Source organism: Alosa alosa, chromosome 4, assembly GCF_017589495.1.
Source record: "Alosa alosa isolate M-15738 ecotype Scorff River chromosome 4, AALO_Geno_1.1, whole genome shotgun sequence".
NCBI classification, from domain to species: domain Eukaryota; kingdom Metazoa; phylum Chordata; class Actinopteri; order Clupeiformes; family Clupeidae; genus Alosa; species Alosa alosa.
This window is the reverse complement of record NC_063192.1, coordinates 2,381,015-2,398,989: the sequence shown is the minus strand read 5'-3', so window position 1 is coordinate 2,398,989 and position 17,975 is coordinate 2,381,015. Positions and strand designations below refer to the sequence as shown.

At 43.0% G+C, this 17,975-nt stretch overlaps 1 protein-coding gene across 5 annotated transcripts in view; it reads right to left on the bottom strand.

The window, feature by feature from the left end:
* The window catches only part of cdk11b (cyclin-dependent kinase 11B), a 76,948-nt gene that overhangs the window by 11,761 nt on the left and 47,212 nt on the right, over positions 1 to 17,975 (bottom strand). For all 5 annotated transcript variants that reach the window (XM_048240401.1, XM_048240400.1, XM_048240402.1 and 2 more), the window contains 5 exons: positions 15,124 to 15,222; positions 14,833 to 14,904; positions 5,573 to 5,781; positions 4,757 to 4,847; positions 4,366 to 4,593 (listed from right to left, as the gene is read on the bottom strand). In XM_048240401.1, coding sequence (XP_048096358.1) covers positions 4,366 to 4,593; positions 4,757 to 4,847; positions 5,573 to 5,781; positions 14,833 to 14,904; positions 15,124 to 15,222 — 699 coding nt within the window. The remainder of the gene's footprint in view (positions 1 to 4,365; positions 4,594 to 4,756; positions 4,848 to 5,572; positions 5,782 to 14,832; positions 14,905 to 15,123; positions 15,223 to 17,975) is intronic.

The following is a 17,975-nucleotide window of genomic DNA, read 5'->3' as shown; positions in this document are numbered from 1 at the left end:
GCAAATTTATTTTCAGAAAAAGGAAAATCTCATAAAGAAATAAATATTTTTTACGAAAATACGTTGCTCACAATTATTGGCACCCCTGAAAGATCTTTTATACAAAACCTAACAGAAGCATGTTAATATCTATTTTCAATTTATTTAAGTTAATCAGAGTGTCTGTAAACTTTCAGAAGTAGTTCATGACTTTCTTTTTCACTATGGTATGAAAATAAAGTCACAGAGGCTAAATCCTCTAGTCATTTTTTAACATCGGAAAGACAAGAGAATACACTAAATTTAAATAAAAAGAAAGTGTGTTGACATTTGTATGTCAGAGAATGTCTATGAAAACTAGGTACTTTGAAAATGCCTATATTTACAGTTAAAACAATGATTAAAAGGTTCTAATCATCTGGAAATGTGACAAACGAGTCCCCTCCAAAAAATCTTCAAAAGTGACCTCACTGCTAATAGATTATTTAGAGGGCATGCCAGGTAAACAGCCTGTTCAGTCATTTTATTACCAATGTAAACGGCAGGAGTTACTGAATGGTACAGTGACTTTGTCTGGAAGTGTGGTCTATTGTCAGCTGAAATGAAAATTTGGATAGAAACACTTTAGGTGTGTTTGGCATACATAGAAGAATGGCTATACTATAAGAACCCCATGCCTAATGAGAATTATGGTGGAGGGCCTGTGCTATTGTGGGGCTGTTTTTATTCCCAAAGGTCTTGGGAACCTAATTAAGGTGCATGGTATCATGAACACCAAGAAAAACCTGAAGATTTTCAAAGGAAATCTGTCAATCTAGGCCAAGACACTAAACGTTGGTTATGATTGGATCATTCATCAGGTCAATGAACCAAAGCAAACGTCCAGATCTAAACAAATATGGTTTGCTGAACACAAAATCAAGCTTCAGACATTGCCATCTCAGCCCCCTGATCTACAGTAAACTCCATAGAAGAACAGTGGGGTGAGTCAAAGAGGAGAAAGCACAAGTGTGGACCTAGGAATCTGGACGATCTGGGGAGATTTTCTAAAGATGAACGGTCTTAAATCCTTTGCTTTGTATTCTCCAATTTTATGGGGTGTCATTGGAGAATATTACAAGCTGTTTTATTGGCAAAGGGAGGCTTAAGAAGGTATTGCAAGCAGGGGTGCCAATAATTGTGAGCGACGTGTTTTTGTTAAAAAATATTTATTTCTTTATGAGATTTTTCTTTTACTCAAAATAAATTTGCTTGCCTTCTTGGTTGGATTTTTCCTATTTCTTTCATTGTACAATAAGTCACAAACAGATTATTTTTTATACCGGATTTTAGCCAACTTTAGCAGAGGTGCCAATAATTCTGGAGGGTACTGTATCTGTGGCGGGCCGCCATAAAATCAACACTGGCCGCCACACAATAATGTTCTATGTTGTAGGCCTACTATTTAAATGAGGAAATCCTTTCATTGAGCTGCACTTTTCACGCACACAGCCTTTCCTTGCTCCGCCCCACTGGACCGCCAATGGACCCTCCGCCCCTCCTCTGCATGCACATGCACATCTAACAAAACATCAACAATTTCTAAGGGCTAAATTGCTATTAAATCCGATTAGCATCGTGACCATGCTGCACAAATTTGTTCAAAACTGCTGCATTCAACTCTGCTAAGGTCTTATCATAACATAGTAAATTGGGGAGACCAAACTAAGTTAAAGTTATGCAATAAAGCTGTATATCTAAGCTAACGTTAGCATGCTTAGTTAGAGCTCCTTGCAGGGATCTATTCATTTTACTGACTCCGACACTGAATCCCGATATAAATGGAAAAGTGTTTTCCAAGACTCAAAAAGGCTTGTCCCAAGGAGAAGTATGATCCTTTATTTTAACTAACTACATATAAAACATTATGAATTGCATCCACACATATCAGTAGCCTTTTAACTGTGTTAAAACTGCAAGCCTTCCTCCCTCACGAATGTCTTAGTGACAGGCACTCCGTTATACTGAACTCAATTAGACTATCCACCTACGATGTACTGATATCAAAGATACGTGTAATAGTTTAGCTCGCAGGCGGGATGTGGACTATGCTATTAAGCATTCATTCTAAATAATAATTTCGGTGTTGAGCTATTTCATACACAATTTCATACAAATAGTAGGCTAGTGCACAATTGCCTTAAAGCTATTTGTGATTCTTTGGGTCGGGGGAGAGCGAGGTTGCAAGGTTCTCCGAAGATGAGTAGGTTGCGGTTGGGAAGGCATGCCATTCTCCCTATTACAAGTCTCTATTCTGATGAAACTTGGAGTCTATACTTTTAAAATCTATATTCTGGCTGTGTTTTACATCATCTCCAACAATCTAATTCTAATAATGTAATTAACAGTAGGATTGGGTGGCATTTCTGTTTAAACAGTTATCAATACCAAATCTGCTAGCTATATTTTCCTTGTATTGTAGGTTATTTCAGCAAAATGCTTGGGAAAGCAGGCAGTAGATTAATTGAGAATAACTGTCACTGTGTTATACATCAGAAAACACAATCAGACAATCAGAAAAATATATTAATTACAGAATTGACCGATCCCAAGCCCCTCCTCCCATTGTCAGTCCCATAGTTACTGTTGCTAAGTCGGACAAGTTTGCAGGAAAGTGTGCGAGAACGTGTGTTCAACATGGGGACGAAAGCACCCCATTTAGCCGAAAGTGCAACAGTGTATGCTGGATTTTCTGGGCGTCAAGTCATCTTGATATATTCAAAAACAGAGGCCAGAAAGGCCTTCAGTATGCAGATGGACACATTCACAATGTCTGCTGTTATCAACGAGGTGGAACACCACAAATTGAGGACAAACAAATCCGGTGTCGTGGATCTTAATGGGATGCATGTTAACTGGGGATAAACAATTAGCACGTTATCACGAGCAGGTAGTTTACCTTATTTGCTGCAGATGTGACTGATTCAATAAACAGGTCTGCAAAAAATATGGTGTTGGCGTGTCCATAACAAAATCTAACCATATTTCGAGGATTAATAGAAGACTGGACCAAGTGCTGCAGATCCAAGTTCCCACGCTAACTTGGGAGAGTGACTAGCCAAGCAGCTCATGTTGGGGAGGTGGAGAGATAGCTTCTCTTGGTAGGCCCGATAGCCTACTTATTATTTTGAATGGCTGCTTTAGAAGGAAGAGTTCAAATAAACATGATACAAGTGTATTGAAAAGAAACCACTCTGAGTTCAAACCCATGCCTATCACGTTTGACATATCTGCAGTTTGCAGGCGGATTTGTCTTGCACTAGACTTGCCCGCTTATGCTATAATTAATTTAAACGTGGGCAATGTAGTAGCCTAGGTCTAATATGGGCGATTTCGAGACTGCATAGTTTTGAATCTGCACATGATTCGATCTTTAGAAGACATTGGCTATCTCTCGTTCAGCCATCAATAATGCATCGCAGTATAGGCTATTATTGCGTTTGTTGAAAAAAGGATCATTAGCTTATTTCTGTGAACAGTCTTCTATCCCAAGTTAAACATGGCAAGGTAGCAAAGCTGAAAGTATTCTTGTTGTGTGTAAGGCGACACGTGATTGAAGGTGTATTCTTTTAGCGTCTTCCAATCATTATGAATATGCGAGTTCAGTTCCTGCAAGGTAGGTGTAATTTTTTGCGCAGGCTTATGTTGTCGTTTCATCAGTGGAAACCAGATTTAGTTATGTTTTTGTGTGTAGCCTAGTTATGAACACAAATAAATGGAACATTTTCGTACACACTCAGATTTCTTTACTGAAAAGTAGCAGCCTATCCTTATGCAAAGTTAGGCCTATGTGTGTTAACGTTTCACACGGTCAGGATATCGGATGTCACTTCTACAAGTATCCCAGGCTTATCTTTGAACCTTTTTGAGCTCTTTAGTTATTTAGTTACTTAAGCTACTTTCAAAAAGAAGCATTATAGCATTAAGATAACTGGCGTATTGTCATACCGAATGGCCACTAGAAAATTCAAAATTGACCGAGGTTGACCGAGGTCCTCCGAAGTCCTCATTGTGACATAGCAAAAGGGGGCGGGGCTTGGGATCGGTCAATTGTATGTGTGACAACGAAGCCAAAGTGTCACGATAAACAATACTGGAATATTTACAAGCCCTGAAAAAAGGGAAAAATATGTCTTACAAAATATGTCTTACATCTAGTTACTATATGATAAAAACAGTGAATGGACATCCTTATAGACTTATCGCAAAGCCTGGTGCCTAAATATAGGCAGATGTGGTGTTGCAACATGGTCCAACTCCCCATTTTCCAAAAGCCCTTCCATGGAAGAATGTACACAAAAATAGGCACAAAGGCAAATATGACACTTCAAGACTGAGTTATTTCACCTGGAAGAAAGGGCTGCTTCATGGTTTCCATTAGGCTCTTAAGGTCATGTTCCACGTAGTTCATCACAATGTAGATCTTGTCCATGTTGCTTCCAACAACTATCTCACGCACAGTCACTATGTTGGGGTGCTGGGCTTTCAGAATGGTGTTGATCTCCCGCAGTGACGTAATAGGGAATCCCTCCTTCTCCTTTTCCATCTTCAATCTCTTCAAAGCTACTATCTCATCTACAGGAAAAACAGTTTTTTGTCATTGTACCCAACAATATACATACATATGATTATTATTTTTTTTTTTTTTTTAAATCAGCTGGTCTTCAGCACTGGTTTACTGAAAACGCATAAGATTATATTAGGTTTTTGCAATGCATTCCAATTGATGTGCAGCTACCTGTTTTTTTGTCTTTAGCTCTGTACACCACACCATAGGTTCCCTCCTCGATACGATTTAGACACTGGAACTCTTCCACACTGCGACAGCCCTACAACAATACAGAATTATATTAGGACACAAATAATCTTATTAATACAAATGTTTCACTTCTGCACGCAGTCATTCTACTGCCCATCTAGGGAGTACATTTTATGGGTGTCATTGCAATGTATCATTTAGTCGAGTTTCCATGACAGGTATTCGGCCCACTACCCAGTTAAAGGGGACAGGTACAGGACTGCCTCGCTATTCAGCCCTTTCAGCCGTTGTGTTTCCACAGCGTTGTGCGGTCTTCCACTCATGCCTTGTTCACACACACGCACATCTTGCACCACTGCAGTTTTTCGGAGCTGCACTGGTAGGTACTTGTTTCAGTCCCACGCAAACAGCCGAGAGCCCCTGTGCAGTTTAGTTTAGGCTAGTCAGTTTCTCTGTGCTGGAATTACAGGCAAATCTAAACATACACAGAAAATTCTAACAAACTAACTAACTAACTAACTAACTAACTAACTAACTAACTAACTAACTAACTAACTAACTAACTAACTAACTAACTAACTAACTCTTGAAACTATTAACTACAATTAATGGTTAAGGTCGCGGTCGAGTTTGGAGTTCGGTGAACAATTAGAAAGACTTAAGTTGAATTTCAACAAGTCTCTATAGGCAGACTATCTACATAAAGTGTTAACCAATGATCTATTTGTAGTTTTTGTGTATTAATCAAATTATAGAGAGCAAGTGCAAAACAAGACTAATTTCATGACTTGTCACCTGAAGGGCAGGAAGGTATTTGGGTAGCTCCTTCTTTAACTCCACCGGAGAAAGAGGCGGTGAATTGGGAAGGTAATTCTCTTCAGGTGTGGCTGACTGTGTATTGGACTGCGGTGTGAGCTCTTCAGCACACCCTTCATCTTCATCGAGGTCCTCATCCTCCTCTTCTACGCTATCCCCAGAGTCATGGTCAAAACGTGATTCAATTCCTAGAAAAAGTAGCATTATTATTGACACGTTTACGCATACCAACTGAGCAGTTGAAAGCCACATTGCACATATGCATTTCTGCTCTCTAGAAGGACCATTTTCAAACCACAATCCAGACTTTTTAAATAAGTCATTCAAATACATTAGGTACAGATGGGCTATTGTGTGTTAAGTGGGATGACATCTTTATGATGGGTTCAGGGGTGCAAGTCACTGATAGTGCACCACTCCCTGGTGGGTACGCCACAGGATTCTCAAATGATGTAGCCTCTTCCAGAAGCATAATGCAACCTGCCACAGCACACACATTGTTCAGGAATGTTCAAATAATTTCACAAACCCAAGATCTTGCCCTGGCCTTCAATTCCCCAGATTTCAACCTACACAAGCATCGGCAGAATGTATTGTGGCGTCTGTTGATAGCAGCATTAGCATTATTAGCAATGTACCTCTGTCTGCACTTAAAATTAAACCGTTATATCTATCAACAACATTTAGATCATGCCTAAAAGTTTGCAGTCGGCCTAATAATACGTGTAGATTACTGTAAGTAAGCAGGGATGGTGAAAACCAAGATTTTCGCCTCAGTTTAAGAATCTCTACAGAAGTGTCACAGACTGAGCTGTGACGCTGCGTGTATGTGGCGCGCGCAGTGACCATTTGCCGGCATCTTTAAATCACTGCTGTCCTGTCCTGGCGCTACTCATTCTCATTACCGTATGTACTGTTTATCTTCTTAACATTGTCATTAATCACCATTTACCATAGATTACTTACACAGGGCGAACTTAGTTTTTTTAGAGTGCAGGGGAAAGGCCTACCAGCACTTCTAGATGGCTATAGTTTGTGCAGCTCACTGATTCAAACATTCACGTAAGATATATTGTCATTCTCATTTCTCTTCTGTATATTCTTTGTCTGGTATCAACAAGTAAAATAATGCACACTGGCTGTTAAAAGCGTAATTTATTGATTAAACATTTGCTATCACAACTCCGTAAGCCATTCACTCACCCGCCCGTTAAAAGCGTACTTCGCTGCGTTGCGTGGGGGAAACAGATGGACTGTTCCATTGGGAAGAAATAGAGGGGTTTCGGGTTCATTGTGGGGCAGCCCATTGTTGCGAGGGGTGTTTTAGGGGTAATAAATTAAAAGCTATTTTTAGGGGTTTAGTAAAGGTGTTTTTGTACATGTCAATTATTGTATGTGTTTGTGTATTATGTGTTTTCTTGTTTGATTTGTTATTTGGTAATTACAATGTTGTTATTTAGTTAATTGATTATTTTTGACAGTGGGGTTATCCAGGGGGGGGGCTGAACGGATAGCAATGCTCTGTATTAGGGCCCCAGAGCCTCACTATGTCGGTGATGGTAGTGATGGGAACATGTCTGTCAATTGATTGTGGTTGATAGTGGTTCAGGGTCTGAGGACTTAGCCTGGCTACTTATGCCTATTTCTTTTGTTTTGCTACAGTTTTGTTTTCATTATTTTTCATGCATGGTTGACACTGTAAATATTTGCACGATTTTAAGAAAAAAGGAAAAAGAAAAAAAAATAAACTTAAGCCTTTCGTTGAAATCTGTTTTGGTCTCCTCCGTCTTCTCCACTGCTGTGGCTATCCTGCCACATTTGGTGTCAGAAGTGGGGATCGTGGGAGATAGGCGGAGAGGAGAGACAAAAGAAACCAAGGAAATGACCACAAGGAAAGAAAAGAAGAAAGAAGAAGAAGAAGCAGCAGCAGGCCGCCCGAGCCTACAGTACCTGCTGCACCACCTGAGAAGGAAGATCCAGCTCTTGGTCGGCTTGCTGGGATGTTTGAGTCCTTCATGGAGGTGCAACGGGCCAGAGATGGCGGGCTGGATAAGGGAGTCTGAGAGGCAAGCCCACCAGTTCCAAGTCCTCTCACATCAGGTGAACCAACTGCAGCTGGATGTAGAGGCTGCTCGAGAAAGGGCAGTTACACCAGTTCCTTCAGAGCGGCGTGTTCCGACACCTGAAGCTCCAGCAGAGGCCGCCAAAGGAGGGAGAGGCTATAAATCAAAGATGGCTAAGCTAGAGGACTCCGATAACATTGAGCATTACTGACCACCTTTGAAAGGCTAGCTACTGTCTTTGAGTGGCCAAAAGAAGACTGGCGGTGCACCTGATACCACTACTGACTGGGAAGGCCCGCAGTGCCTTTGTTGCCATGGATCCTCAGAAGACCTTGGACTCACGATTCCCTGAAAGAAGCAGTGTTGAAGAAGTACGAGATTAGCCCAGAGACGTATCGTCTGCAGTTCAGAGCCCTGGAGACCAGTCCGGATGAGACCCCGCAGGAACTTTACATCCGACTGAAAGACCTCTTTTGCAAGTGGGTGAAGTTTGACCAGAGCAGCAAGATGGCCCTCATGGAGACCATGGTGCTGGAGCAGTATCTCAGCGTGCTCTACCCGAAGTGAAGACCTGGGTTAAGGAGCACAACCCAGCAACAGCAGCAGAGGCCGCCCAGCTAGTGGAGAACTTTGTGTCAGCACACGAGGCCCCAGGAGATACCGGTATGCTGGAGTGCTTGATCGTCAACCACGGGGTAAGTCTGATGGTGCTGGTCGGAGTTGGTTCTGATGCTGCCCCTGCTTATAATAATAGCCCCATTACCCGTCCCCAGCCAGTGCTCAGCTTAAAGGCATATCTTGCTTTTAATTGTGGTAAGGAAGGTCACAAGAGTCCTGTTTGCCCCCTCAGGAAACCTAAGCCCGGCTATCTCTGTTATGTACCCCACCCCACATCAGCCTTTAAGACCCAGCAGAGCAGGGACCCCACTGTTAGCATAGAGCTTAATGGGAAACCTGTCACTGCACTGGTAGACACAGGGTGTTCACAGACCTTAGTACAAGCTGACCTAGTCCCCCTAGAGTCCAGAAACAGTAATGACAAGCTTGCCATTTTTTGTGTGCATGGTGACCGGAGTGAACTCAGCATGGCAGATGTGTATATTAAAGTAAGTGACCAGACTTACCTACTTAGGGTAGGGCTAGCAACCAAACTCCCTTATCCAGTACTATTGGGTCAGGATTTCCCAGTGCTACTTGAGCTGGTAAATAAAGAAGCATGGTGTGGTGTTGTCACAAGAGCTATGGCCAAGGGGCAGCTGCAGGCACACATGGCAGAGTTACCTTTCTGTGGCGAGGATATTGTTGTGGAGCCCATAGCACCAGGGAAGGAAGGTGTGAGAGGCGCCAGGCAAACAGTGGACCAGGTGTTGAAGCATACAAACATACAGACTGAGTCAGTAGAGCCCCCCTGTTTAACTACTGAAGACTTGATGTTTAAAAGTGATCTGGCTGAGGAACAGCGTGTAGACCCCACCCTGGTCCCATTGTTTAAGAAAGCTAATGGTTCTTCTTTTATTCCTGTCCTGGGTAGAGAGGGGTACACAGTACAAAACAACCTCCTTTACAGAGAGAGTGAGGAAGGGCTGCAGCTGGTGATTCCTGAGAAATACCGTGAGCAAGTACTGGAACTGGGTCACACCATACCCTGGGCCGGACACTTGGCTTACATGAAGACCCTACAAAGGATCAGTAAGCGTTTTTATTGGCCAGGGCTCTTTGCTGAAGTCAAGAGGTATTGCAAGTCTTGTCCCCAGTGCCAGCTATCTGGAGGCAAAGGCCTCGTACATGCCCCTTGATTCCCTTGCCAGTTGTTGACACCCCTTTCAAAAGGATTGGAGTCGATGTAGTTGGGCCCCTTGAGAGGAGTAAGTCAGGGAACAGGTTTATTTTGGTTATTTGCGATTATGCCACCAGGTATCCTGAAGTATTCCCCCTGAGAGATGTAACAGCTAAACGGGTAGCAACAGCTATGCTACAGCTTTTCTCTAGGGTAGGTATACCCCAAAAGTGCTGACAGATCAGGGAACCAACTTTATGAGCAAGATCTTAAGGCAGGTGTATGATCTGTTAGGAATCAAACGCATCAGAACCACTCCTTACCACCCACAGACCGATGGACTTGTTGAGCGGTTCAACCAGACCCTCTTGAACATGCTCCGGAAGTTTGTTCGGTGAGACAGTGGAAAGGACTGGGACCAGTGGCTACCCTACCTTATGTTTGCATATAGGGAGGTCCCCAGGCTTCTATGGGGTTTTCTCCTTTTTGAACTTCTATATGCACATCAGGTGCGGGGCCCACTGGGCGTGCTGAAGGAGACCTGGGAAGGTGAGACCTCAGGCCAGACCAACATCATCTCTTATGTGCTGAAGATGCGGGAGAAGCTTGCAGCTGCATCTGCTTGGCACAAGAAAACCTGCAGAGGGCAAGATCGGCAGAAGATGTACCGACCGGTCAGCCCGAACTTCGCTGCTTCCAAACTGGTGACCGGGTTCTGCTGTTGCTACCCAGCTCTGACAACAAACTGCTGGCAAAATGGCAGGGGGCCCTATACAGTGACAGTGCGGAAGATGGGACCAGTGACCTATGAGGTTCACATGCCAGACCACCGTAAAGGCACCAAGTCTTCCATGTCAACATGTTGAAGGAGTGGAGTGGCTGTCATAACCACAGCCAGAAGCGTCTGCCATGTTCATCCAAGCGGTGGAAGAGGAGGAAGAGTATAGCGAGCAGTACCTGCCTGGCGTGGAGGAGGAGAGCAAGCTGGACCTAAGCCACCTGTCAGAGGACCGTCAGCGGGAGCTCTGTAGCATCCTGCCAGATGAACTCTTCATGGAGAAACCCGGAAGGACTGAGCTGGTGGAACACCGGATTCACCTGAGGGATGAGCAGCCGGTGAGACAGCCGTCTTACCGAGTCCCAGAGCGTCTGCTTCCTGTCCTGAGGGAGGAGTTGGACAAGATGTTGCAGCTCGGCGTGATTGAGCCCTCCTTCAGCGAGTGGAGCAGCCCCATCATCCTCGTGCCCAAGAAGGACGGCAATCTGCGGTTCTGCTTGGACTTCAGGAAGGTCAATGCCCAGGCCAAGTTTGACCCTTACCCCATGCCAAGGGTTGACGACTTGGTTGAGCGTTTGGGCAAGGCCAAGTTTTTGACCACACTTGACCTTTGCAAGGGATACTGGCAGGTGCCTTTAGCAGGGGACTGTAAGGAGCTGACTGCATTTAGGACCCCCCCAAGGGCACTTTCAGTTCACCCGTGCTACCGTTTGGGTTGCATGGGGCACCTGCCACATTTCAGAGGCTAATGGACAGGGTCCTCAGGGGAGTGAGGGCTTTGCGCCCGCCTACTTGGATGACATCATCATCTATAGCTCCAACTGGGCGGAGCATTTGCAGCACGTACAGCAGGTCCTTTCCTTGGTGAAGGAGGCGGGCCTGACCATCCATCCAGACAAGTGTGCCTTAGCCAGGGAGGAGGCGGCCTACCTTGGCTACGTGTTGAGCGAGGTGTCATCTGACCTCAGGTGGGGAAGGTGGAGGCCATTATGGCTGCTGAGCAGCCCAACCACCAAAAGCAGGCAGCTCCTTTTTAGGGCTGGGGTTGGTACAGGCGCTTCATCCCCATTTCTCAGAAAAAGCGGCTGTACTGACTGAGCTAACCCTTAAAAGCCAGCCAAACAGGGTGCTATGGACTGAGGCCTGTGAAGCAGCTTTTAAGGACTTAAAGAACTCTTTTGTGTCAGGAGCCTGTGCTCCTCAGCCCAGACTTTGACAAACTCTTCACCTTGCAAACGGATGCCTCTGAGAGGGGCTTAGGTGCTGTGCTGTTGCAAGGGGACCATGGACAGCTCCGACCTGTGGCCTACGTAAGCCGCAAGCTTCTGCCCAGGGAGTGCAACTACTCTACCGTGGAGAAAGAATGCCTGGCTATAAAGTGGGCACTGGACTCTTTTAAATACTACTTGTTGGGAAATAAGTTTGTATTAGAGACTGATCATAGAGCATTGTCTTGGTTGGGCCAAATGAGAGACACTAGATCAGGATCACTAGGGTGGTTTTGGCAATACAGCCTTTTGAGTTTGAAGTGTTGTGCGGGCTGGGAAATTGAATTGTACCGCTGATTTCCTGTCTAGATGCCACAGGGGCATCTTTAGAAGGGGAAATGTCACAGACTGAGCTGTGATACACGCGTGCATGTAGCGCCATGCGAGGCCATTTGCCGGCATCTTTAAATCAATCACTGCTGTCCTGTCCTGACGCTACTCATTCTCATTACGTATGTACTGTTTATCTTCTTAACATTGTCATTAATCACCATTTACCATAGATTACTTACACAGGGTCGAACTTAGTTTTTAGAGTGCAGGGAAAAGGCCTACCAGCACTTCTAGATGGCTATAGTTTGTGCAGCTCACTGATTCAAACATTCACGAAGATATATTGTCATTCTCATTTCTCTTCTGTATATTCTTTGTCTAGTATCAACAAGTAAAATAATGCACACTGGCTGTTAAAAAACGTAATTTATTGATTAAAGTTGAGACAACGGCAGGTGAAAACATCGCTTTTTTCATGCACTGGTCAATTTCGAGGATTTTGAGCTAGTATGTTACCTTAGCATGTATTCTATCACACTACTACAACAAAAAAAAGTCCGATTTACACATTTAGGTGTTTATTTCATTATATTGTGTCTACTGGCTGCCTGTATATTTCTCCTAAATTCAGCAAAGTTAGCATTCTAACCTTGCATGCACTCCGCGACCGTGGTCCAAAACATAACATGTGTACTACCGTTGGAAAGCTCTGTTTTTCCTGTATCACGCTATGTGATCCATATATGGACACTTCCTTTGTATCAGCAACCAATCGCGAAAGTTCAAAGGCTTAGTCTAGGCTGAGAACGGAATCTCATTGGCTGTCTTTCAAGGCTGTTTTCTCAAAATGAGTTTTCGCTCACACTCTGAGCTCAAAACTCCACTTCAAGCTAACGTGCATACACCAAACTTTCTGGATTTATGCCTAACTATATGTCAAGATTTCTACAGAGGGGTTTGTTGATATATTATTCCTAGCCTGACTTAGATGACATTTTATGCCTAAAAACATGGAAAAAAGTTTATTTTTAGGGCTGGTGACATAATTTTTTCTGATTTTACAGGATAACAAAGTAGATATTCATAAATCCCTCTGTAAATGTTTTTTTCCCCATCTAATATCTGAACACAATGAAAACATAATTTTGAACTTGGCTGTATCCAATGCTCAGGTTTCGTGCCTTAAAAAATGTATGCAAATTAAGCATATTTAATTAGATAATGCCTAATTTGCATATGTAAACATTAAATTACAGCAAACTTGTAATACATTTTTTTTTCTCATATTAATGTAAGTAATCAACTGGGGAAGTTTCATAGTGATATCTGCTTGTTAAAAATTTTACCCTATTCACCTGTAGTGTCTGCCTTAAACATTTGCTATCACAACTCCGTAAGCCATTCACTCACCCGCCCGTTAAAAGCGTACTTCCGGCGTTATGCGTGGGGGAAACAGATGGACTGTTCCATTGGGAAGAAATAGAGGGGTTTCGGGTTCATTGTGGGGCAGCCCATTGTTTCGGGGTGTTTTAGGGTAATAAATTAAAGCTATTTTTAGGGGTTTAGTAAGGTGTTTTTGTACATGTCAATTATTGTATGTGTTTTGTGTATTATGTGTTTTTTTCTTGTTTGATTTGTTATTTGGTAATTACAATGTTGTTATTTAGTTAATTGATTATTTTTGACAGTGGGGTTATCCAGGGGGCGGGGCTACGGATAGCAATGCTCTGTATTAGGCCCCAGAGCCTCACTATGTCGGTGATGGTAGTGATGGGAACATGTCTGTCAATTGATTGTGGTTGATAGTGGTTCAGGGTCTGAGGACTTAGCCTGGCTACTTATGCCTATTTCTTTTTGTTTTGCTACAGTTTTGTTTTTATATTTTCATGCATGGTTGACACTGTAAATATTTGCACGATTTTAAGAAAAAGGAAAAAGAAAAAAAAAAAAGCCTTTCGTTGAAATCTGTTTGGTCTCCTCCGTCTTCTCCACTGCTGTGGCTATCCTGCCACAAGAAGGCAGGTAATGATGGGACGTCATGACCTACAAGATTTTATTAAGATTATTGTGCCTGAGTGAGCAATGAAAGCACCGCTATAGCAAGCTCATAAAGCACATAGCATTATATTTATTGTCACATCTGCTTTCCAAGACATCATCCACAATCGTGTATTTTTCTCACCTACAAATTACAGTAATTTGTAGATCAGAAGAAAAAACCCCACAAAATCAGAAAGCTAAACTAAGAATGTGTGGATGGGAAATTGGGTAGAGATGCTTTCCCAAGAATGTATTTTGTTGGTATAAGTATAAGTATATATACTCTTATGATCCCGTGAGGGAAATTTGGTCTCTGCATTTATCTCAATCCGTGAATTAGTGAAACACACTCCGCACACAGTGAACACACAGTGAGGTGAAGCACACACTAATCCCGGCGCAGTGAGCTGCCTGCAACAACAGCGGTGCTCGGGGAGCACTGAGGGGTTAGGTGCCTTGCTCAAGGGCACTTCAGCCATTCCTACTGGTCGGGGTTCGAACCGGCAACCCTCCGGTTACAAGTGCGAAGCGCTAACCAGTAGGCCACGACTGAGAGCAGTAATTTACAAATAAAACGTTGTTTCCCCATGAAGCCCCAGAGTTGTCGCATCTATGAGCTTTGTTGCGATTCGCCCGTTGTACAGCAGCAGGTTCAAGTTGTGAGATTTGCATATGAAAGAGGTGACAATGGGATTTTGAGGTTCTCTGTATGACCATTTTACCCACCCAACAACTGCTGTTATTTAACTATGCCAGGGTAAACTCGGTTTTGCATTCTATGCCTCCTTTAAATAACAAACATCTGGATGCCATTACAGTGTCCTTAGTTTAACTCATAGTTTATTATGACCTTTAGCCCTCATTGGGATTTTACTCATTACAGGTAGCTTGTTCCTGGGGTGTGTGGAAGATCCGAGGAAACTAGGTGTAAAACCAGTAGGCTGGGCTGTGGTTTAGAGGGAAACATTCAGGACTCACATGAGTGAAAAAGAAAAACACACTTTGAGTTTTCTTAATGTAATCTCTAGGTGCGCTCCTACCTGTTAGAGCAAGGTTGCCATTTTCTTTCTCCTCTTCCCCCTCCTCGGACGGATCTTCATCGGTCATATCGTCTGAGTATATAAGACCACAAGCTTGCATTTATAAACTTGAAACTACTTGCTCTAAAATGTATTTTGCTTCAAGGAAAAGCAAGGAAATGAAGATCAAGATCAAGGAGATCTATAGATCTATTTGTCTTCTGTGTTATAAGAATTAAAATAATCCCCCTTAGAAGGAATCAGTGTGTGTGTGTGTGTGTGTGTGTGTGTGTGTGGGGGGCATTCGGTGACCTGCACTTTGTTCTGATCCAGCTGAGTTTGAAACAGACTCCTCTTCTTCTTCTTCACTCTGGCTGCTAGATTCATCATCTTCAGAGCCTGAGCCAGAATCTAATTCAAGAAGTAAAGAACAAAATGTTACACTTTTAACCCTCTAACATCCATCATCAGCTCAGAATTTGTTTAGGATTTGAACATGTGGACAGGGGTCAGCATGGGGCACCCTGACTGGTCTGCGGCTGCGCAACCCCTATATGCAACAATCGGCAATGCACTGCGTGTTCTGACACATTTCTATCAGAACCAGTATTTTTATTTATTATTTTTGATTTCTCCTCCATCTACCCATGTCCTTGATTGCCTAGCCTTTCTGCCCCCCCACCCCACCCCCATACTTACATCATCACTGTCATCACTTCACATACATACAGCACACTGCTTGCTACAGTAAGCCTCCTCTACATACTTGCTGCACACTGCCCCCCCCCCCACATACACAGCACATTGTCTTCAGGATCTTCTCCAACACACATCCTCTACATACTTACAGCACACTGCCCCCACCTACCCACACACACACACTACACACACACAGTCACTGCTCCACTCCCCTCCCGCCCACACACACACATCTTCACTGTCATCACTCACATACATTACATACAGTACTCTGCTTGCAATAGTAAGTCCCTGACCCCCCCCCCCAATACACAGCACATTGTCTCATGAGGAAGCTTCTCCAACACACATATTGCACACTGCCCTCTCCCCACATACACAGCACACTATCCCATCTCCCCTGTCATCCCCCCAACACACACACCAAGACCCCTGGCAGTTGGGTTAGCCCCTTGAGCCGTGGATCTGCCCAAGGTTTCTTCCTTGGTAATGGAGTTTTTCCTTGCCCCTGTTGCTCTTGGGTGCTCCTTGTTGGTGCCCCCCACCCAATCCCAATCCTCCCCCCCTTTTTATGCAGCCCTTGCCACTTAATCTACTAAACCCCTCTTCTACTGCACTTTCCCCCCCCCCCCCATTAATGCACAAATAGGCTGACACCAGACATAATTTCACTGCATTTCTTACTTCCAGTAACTATATGCATGTGACAATAAACTTCCTTGTACTTGTATTAACGTTTTCTGCAATCTGAGCTACAGTAGCTTGTCTGTTAGATCACTGCGCCATGAATTTATACAAAAGTTAAGAGTTGGTGAGTCTCGGTAGCCTGATGTAGCCAGAACTCAATTCTATTCAGAACATGAGTATGGAACTGGAGTATTGGGATGTGATTATAGGGTGACTTTCAACCGATACAAGGGAAAAATGCCTCTGCACACAATTGGATAGCCCTAACCAATCAGAACAACGAAATAGCCTGCCCTGAATCCTGCAGGAACAACAGGTAAAACATCCTTCTTCTCAACAAATGCCTGAATCACTGTTTTCTGTTTGTTTTTTTAAAAGGTATTGTGCTGTCAATATCTTGTACAACAGATGGTATAGCTACATCTAAACATTTAGTTTCTCTAGCAACAAGCTTTTTGATCAAAAAATCAAACCGAAGCCCACTCAGGTCACATGAATAGGCATCGTTGCTCATCTGCCCATCATTGTATAAAGCCTGCCTGGTATATGTAGTAACAGTTTTAGATAAGCAATGGGCTCAATGTACATCACAATTCCTGGATTTGCTTAAATACCAGCGCACCATTGGTTACTCTGTACACACAATATGACAGAAAATCACAGTTTACTAGTCTGTTGGTTTTAATGTTATTGCTAGACGAACAAAATAGCTCACATTATCTAATCAGTTCAGTAACGTCAGTTGCTTGGTTAAAATGTAACATTTTAACTTTAGCTACTTAACCTAATAGTTGTGAATGTACCTGCCAATGTAGGCTACATTTTAAATCCATTTTTCATTATAGACTATAGAAAATAGCCTTATCGTTCTATATACAGTGTAACCAGGAAGTTGAACTGCTGGTATAAGTGAATCCGGAATTGAGATCTGCATTGAGCGCATAAGCCTCACAAGGCCATTGAGCCCCGCTTTGTGTCTACCAACGGCCCTTAGCTCTTCTAAAATCCCTGGAACATAGAGCTCTTGTGGCTAATTGCGGAACCTTACAACCACATGCTTGACATGAATTCTATTCAGCTTCCTGCTCTTAATTTCTTAAGCTTTGTCTGAGTAATAGTACAGCGGCTAAGCCACGGAATCGTTCAGTTTTCGCAGAAAGCATGAAACTTGGCACAGTTATACTACTACCCCTAGTGATCAAAAATGGACCCCAACACATAGCGCCCCCTAGTGGCTGCCACCTTGAATTCAAATATGGCTACCATTCTTAATAGAATTGTTGATACAACTTCAAAATTAAACAAGATAAAAAAGTCTTTTAAGTTCTAACACTCAATTTTTAGGGTCAAGGAAGCTATTGACATGATTTCCAAACAAACTTGATGTTGGCCATTTTGAAATCCAATATGGCGGACACCAAATGTGAAAATATAGACCATCTCTATTGTTATTCATGATAGAAATATCATTCAAAAACAATTTCAAAAGTTTGAACAGTCATTTTATCACATGACAAACTCAATAATATACAAGGCATCAAGTATAATTTGGTAAGATTCCAATATGGCCACTATGTGTAAGAAAATAAGCCAATTATTCTATATCTTGGTTAATTGAAGTAACTACCTACATCATCAATAAATTCTTATTCTACCTTCTTCTCTTTCTGAGCAAACCTTAAAGGAATTATCCGGAGTAAAATGCACTTTAGATCAATTTATGGATGATTGGGAGTACATGCGTTGAGTTGACATCAAAATCATGTCATTCGGATGTG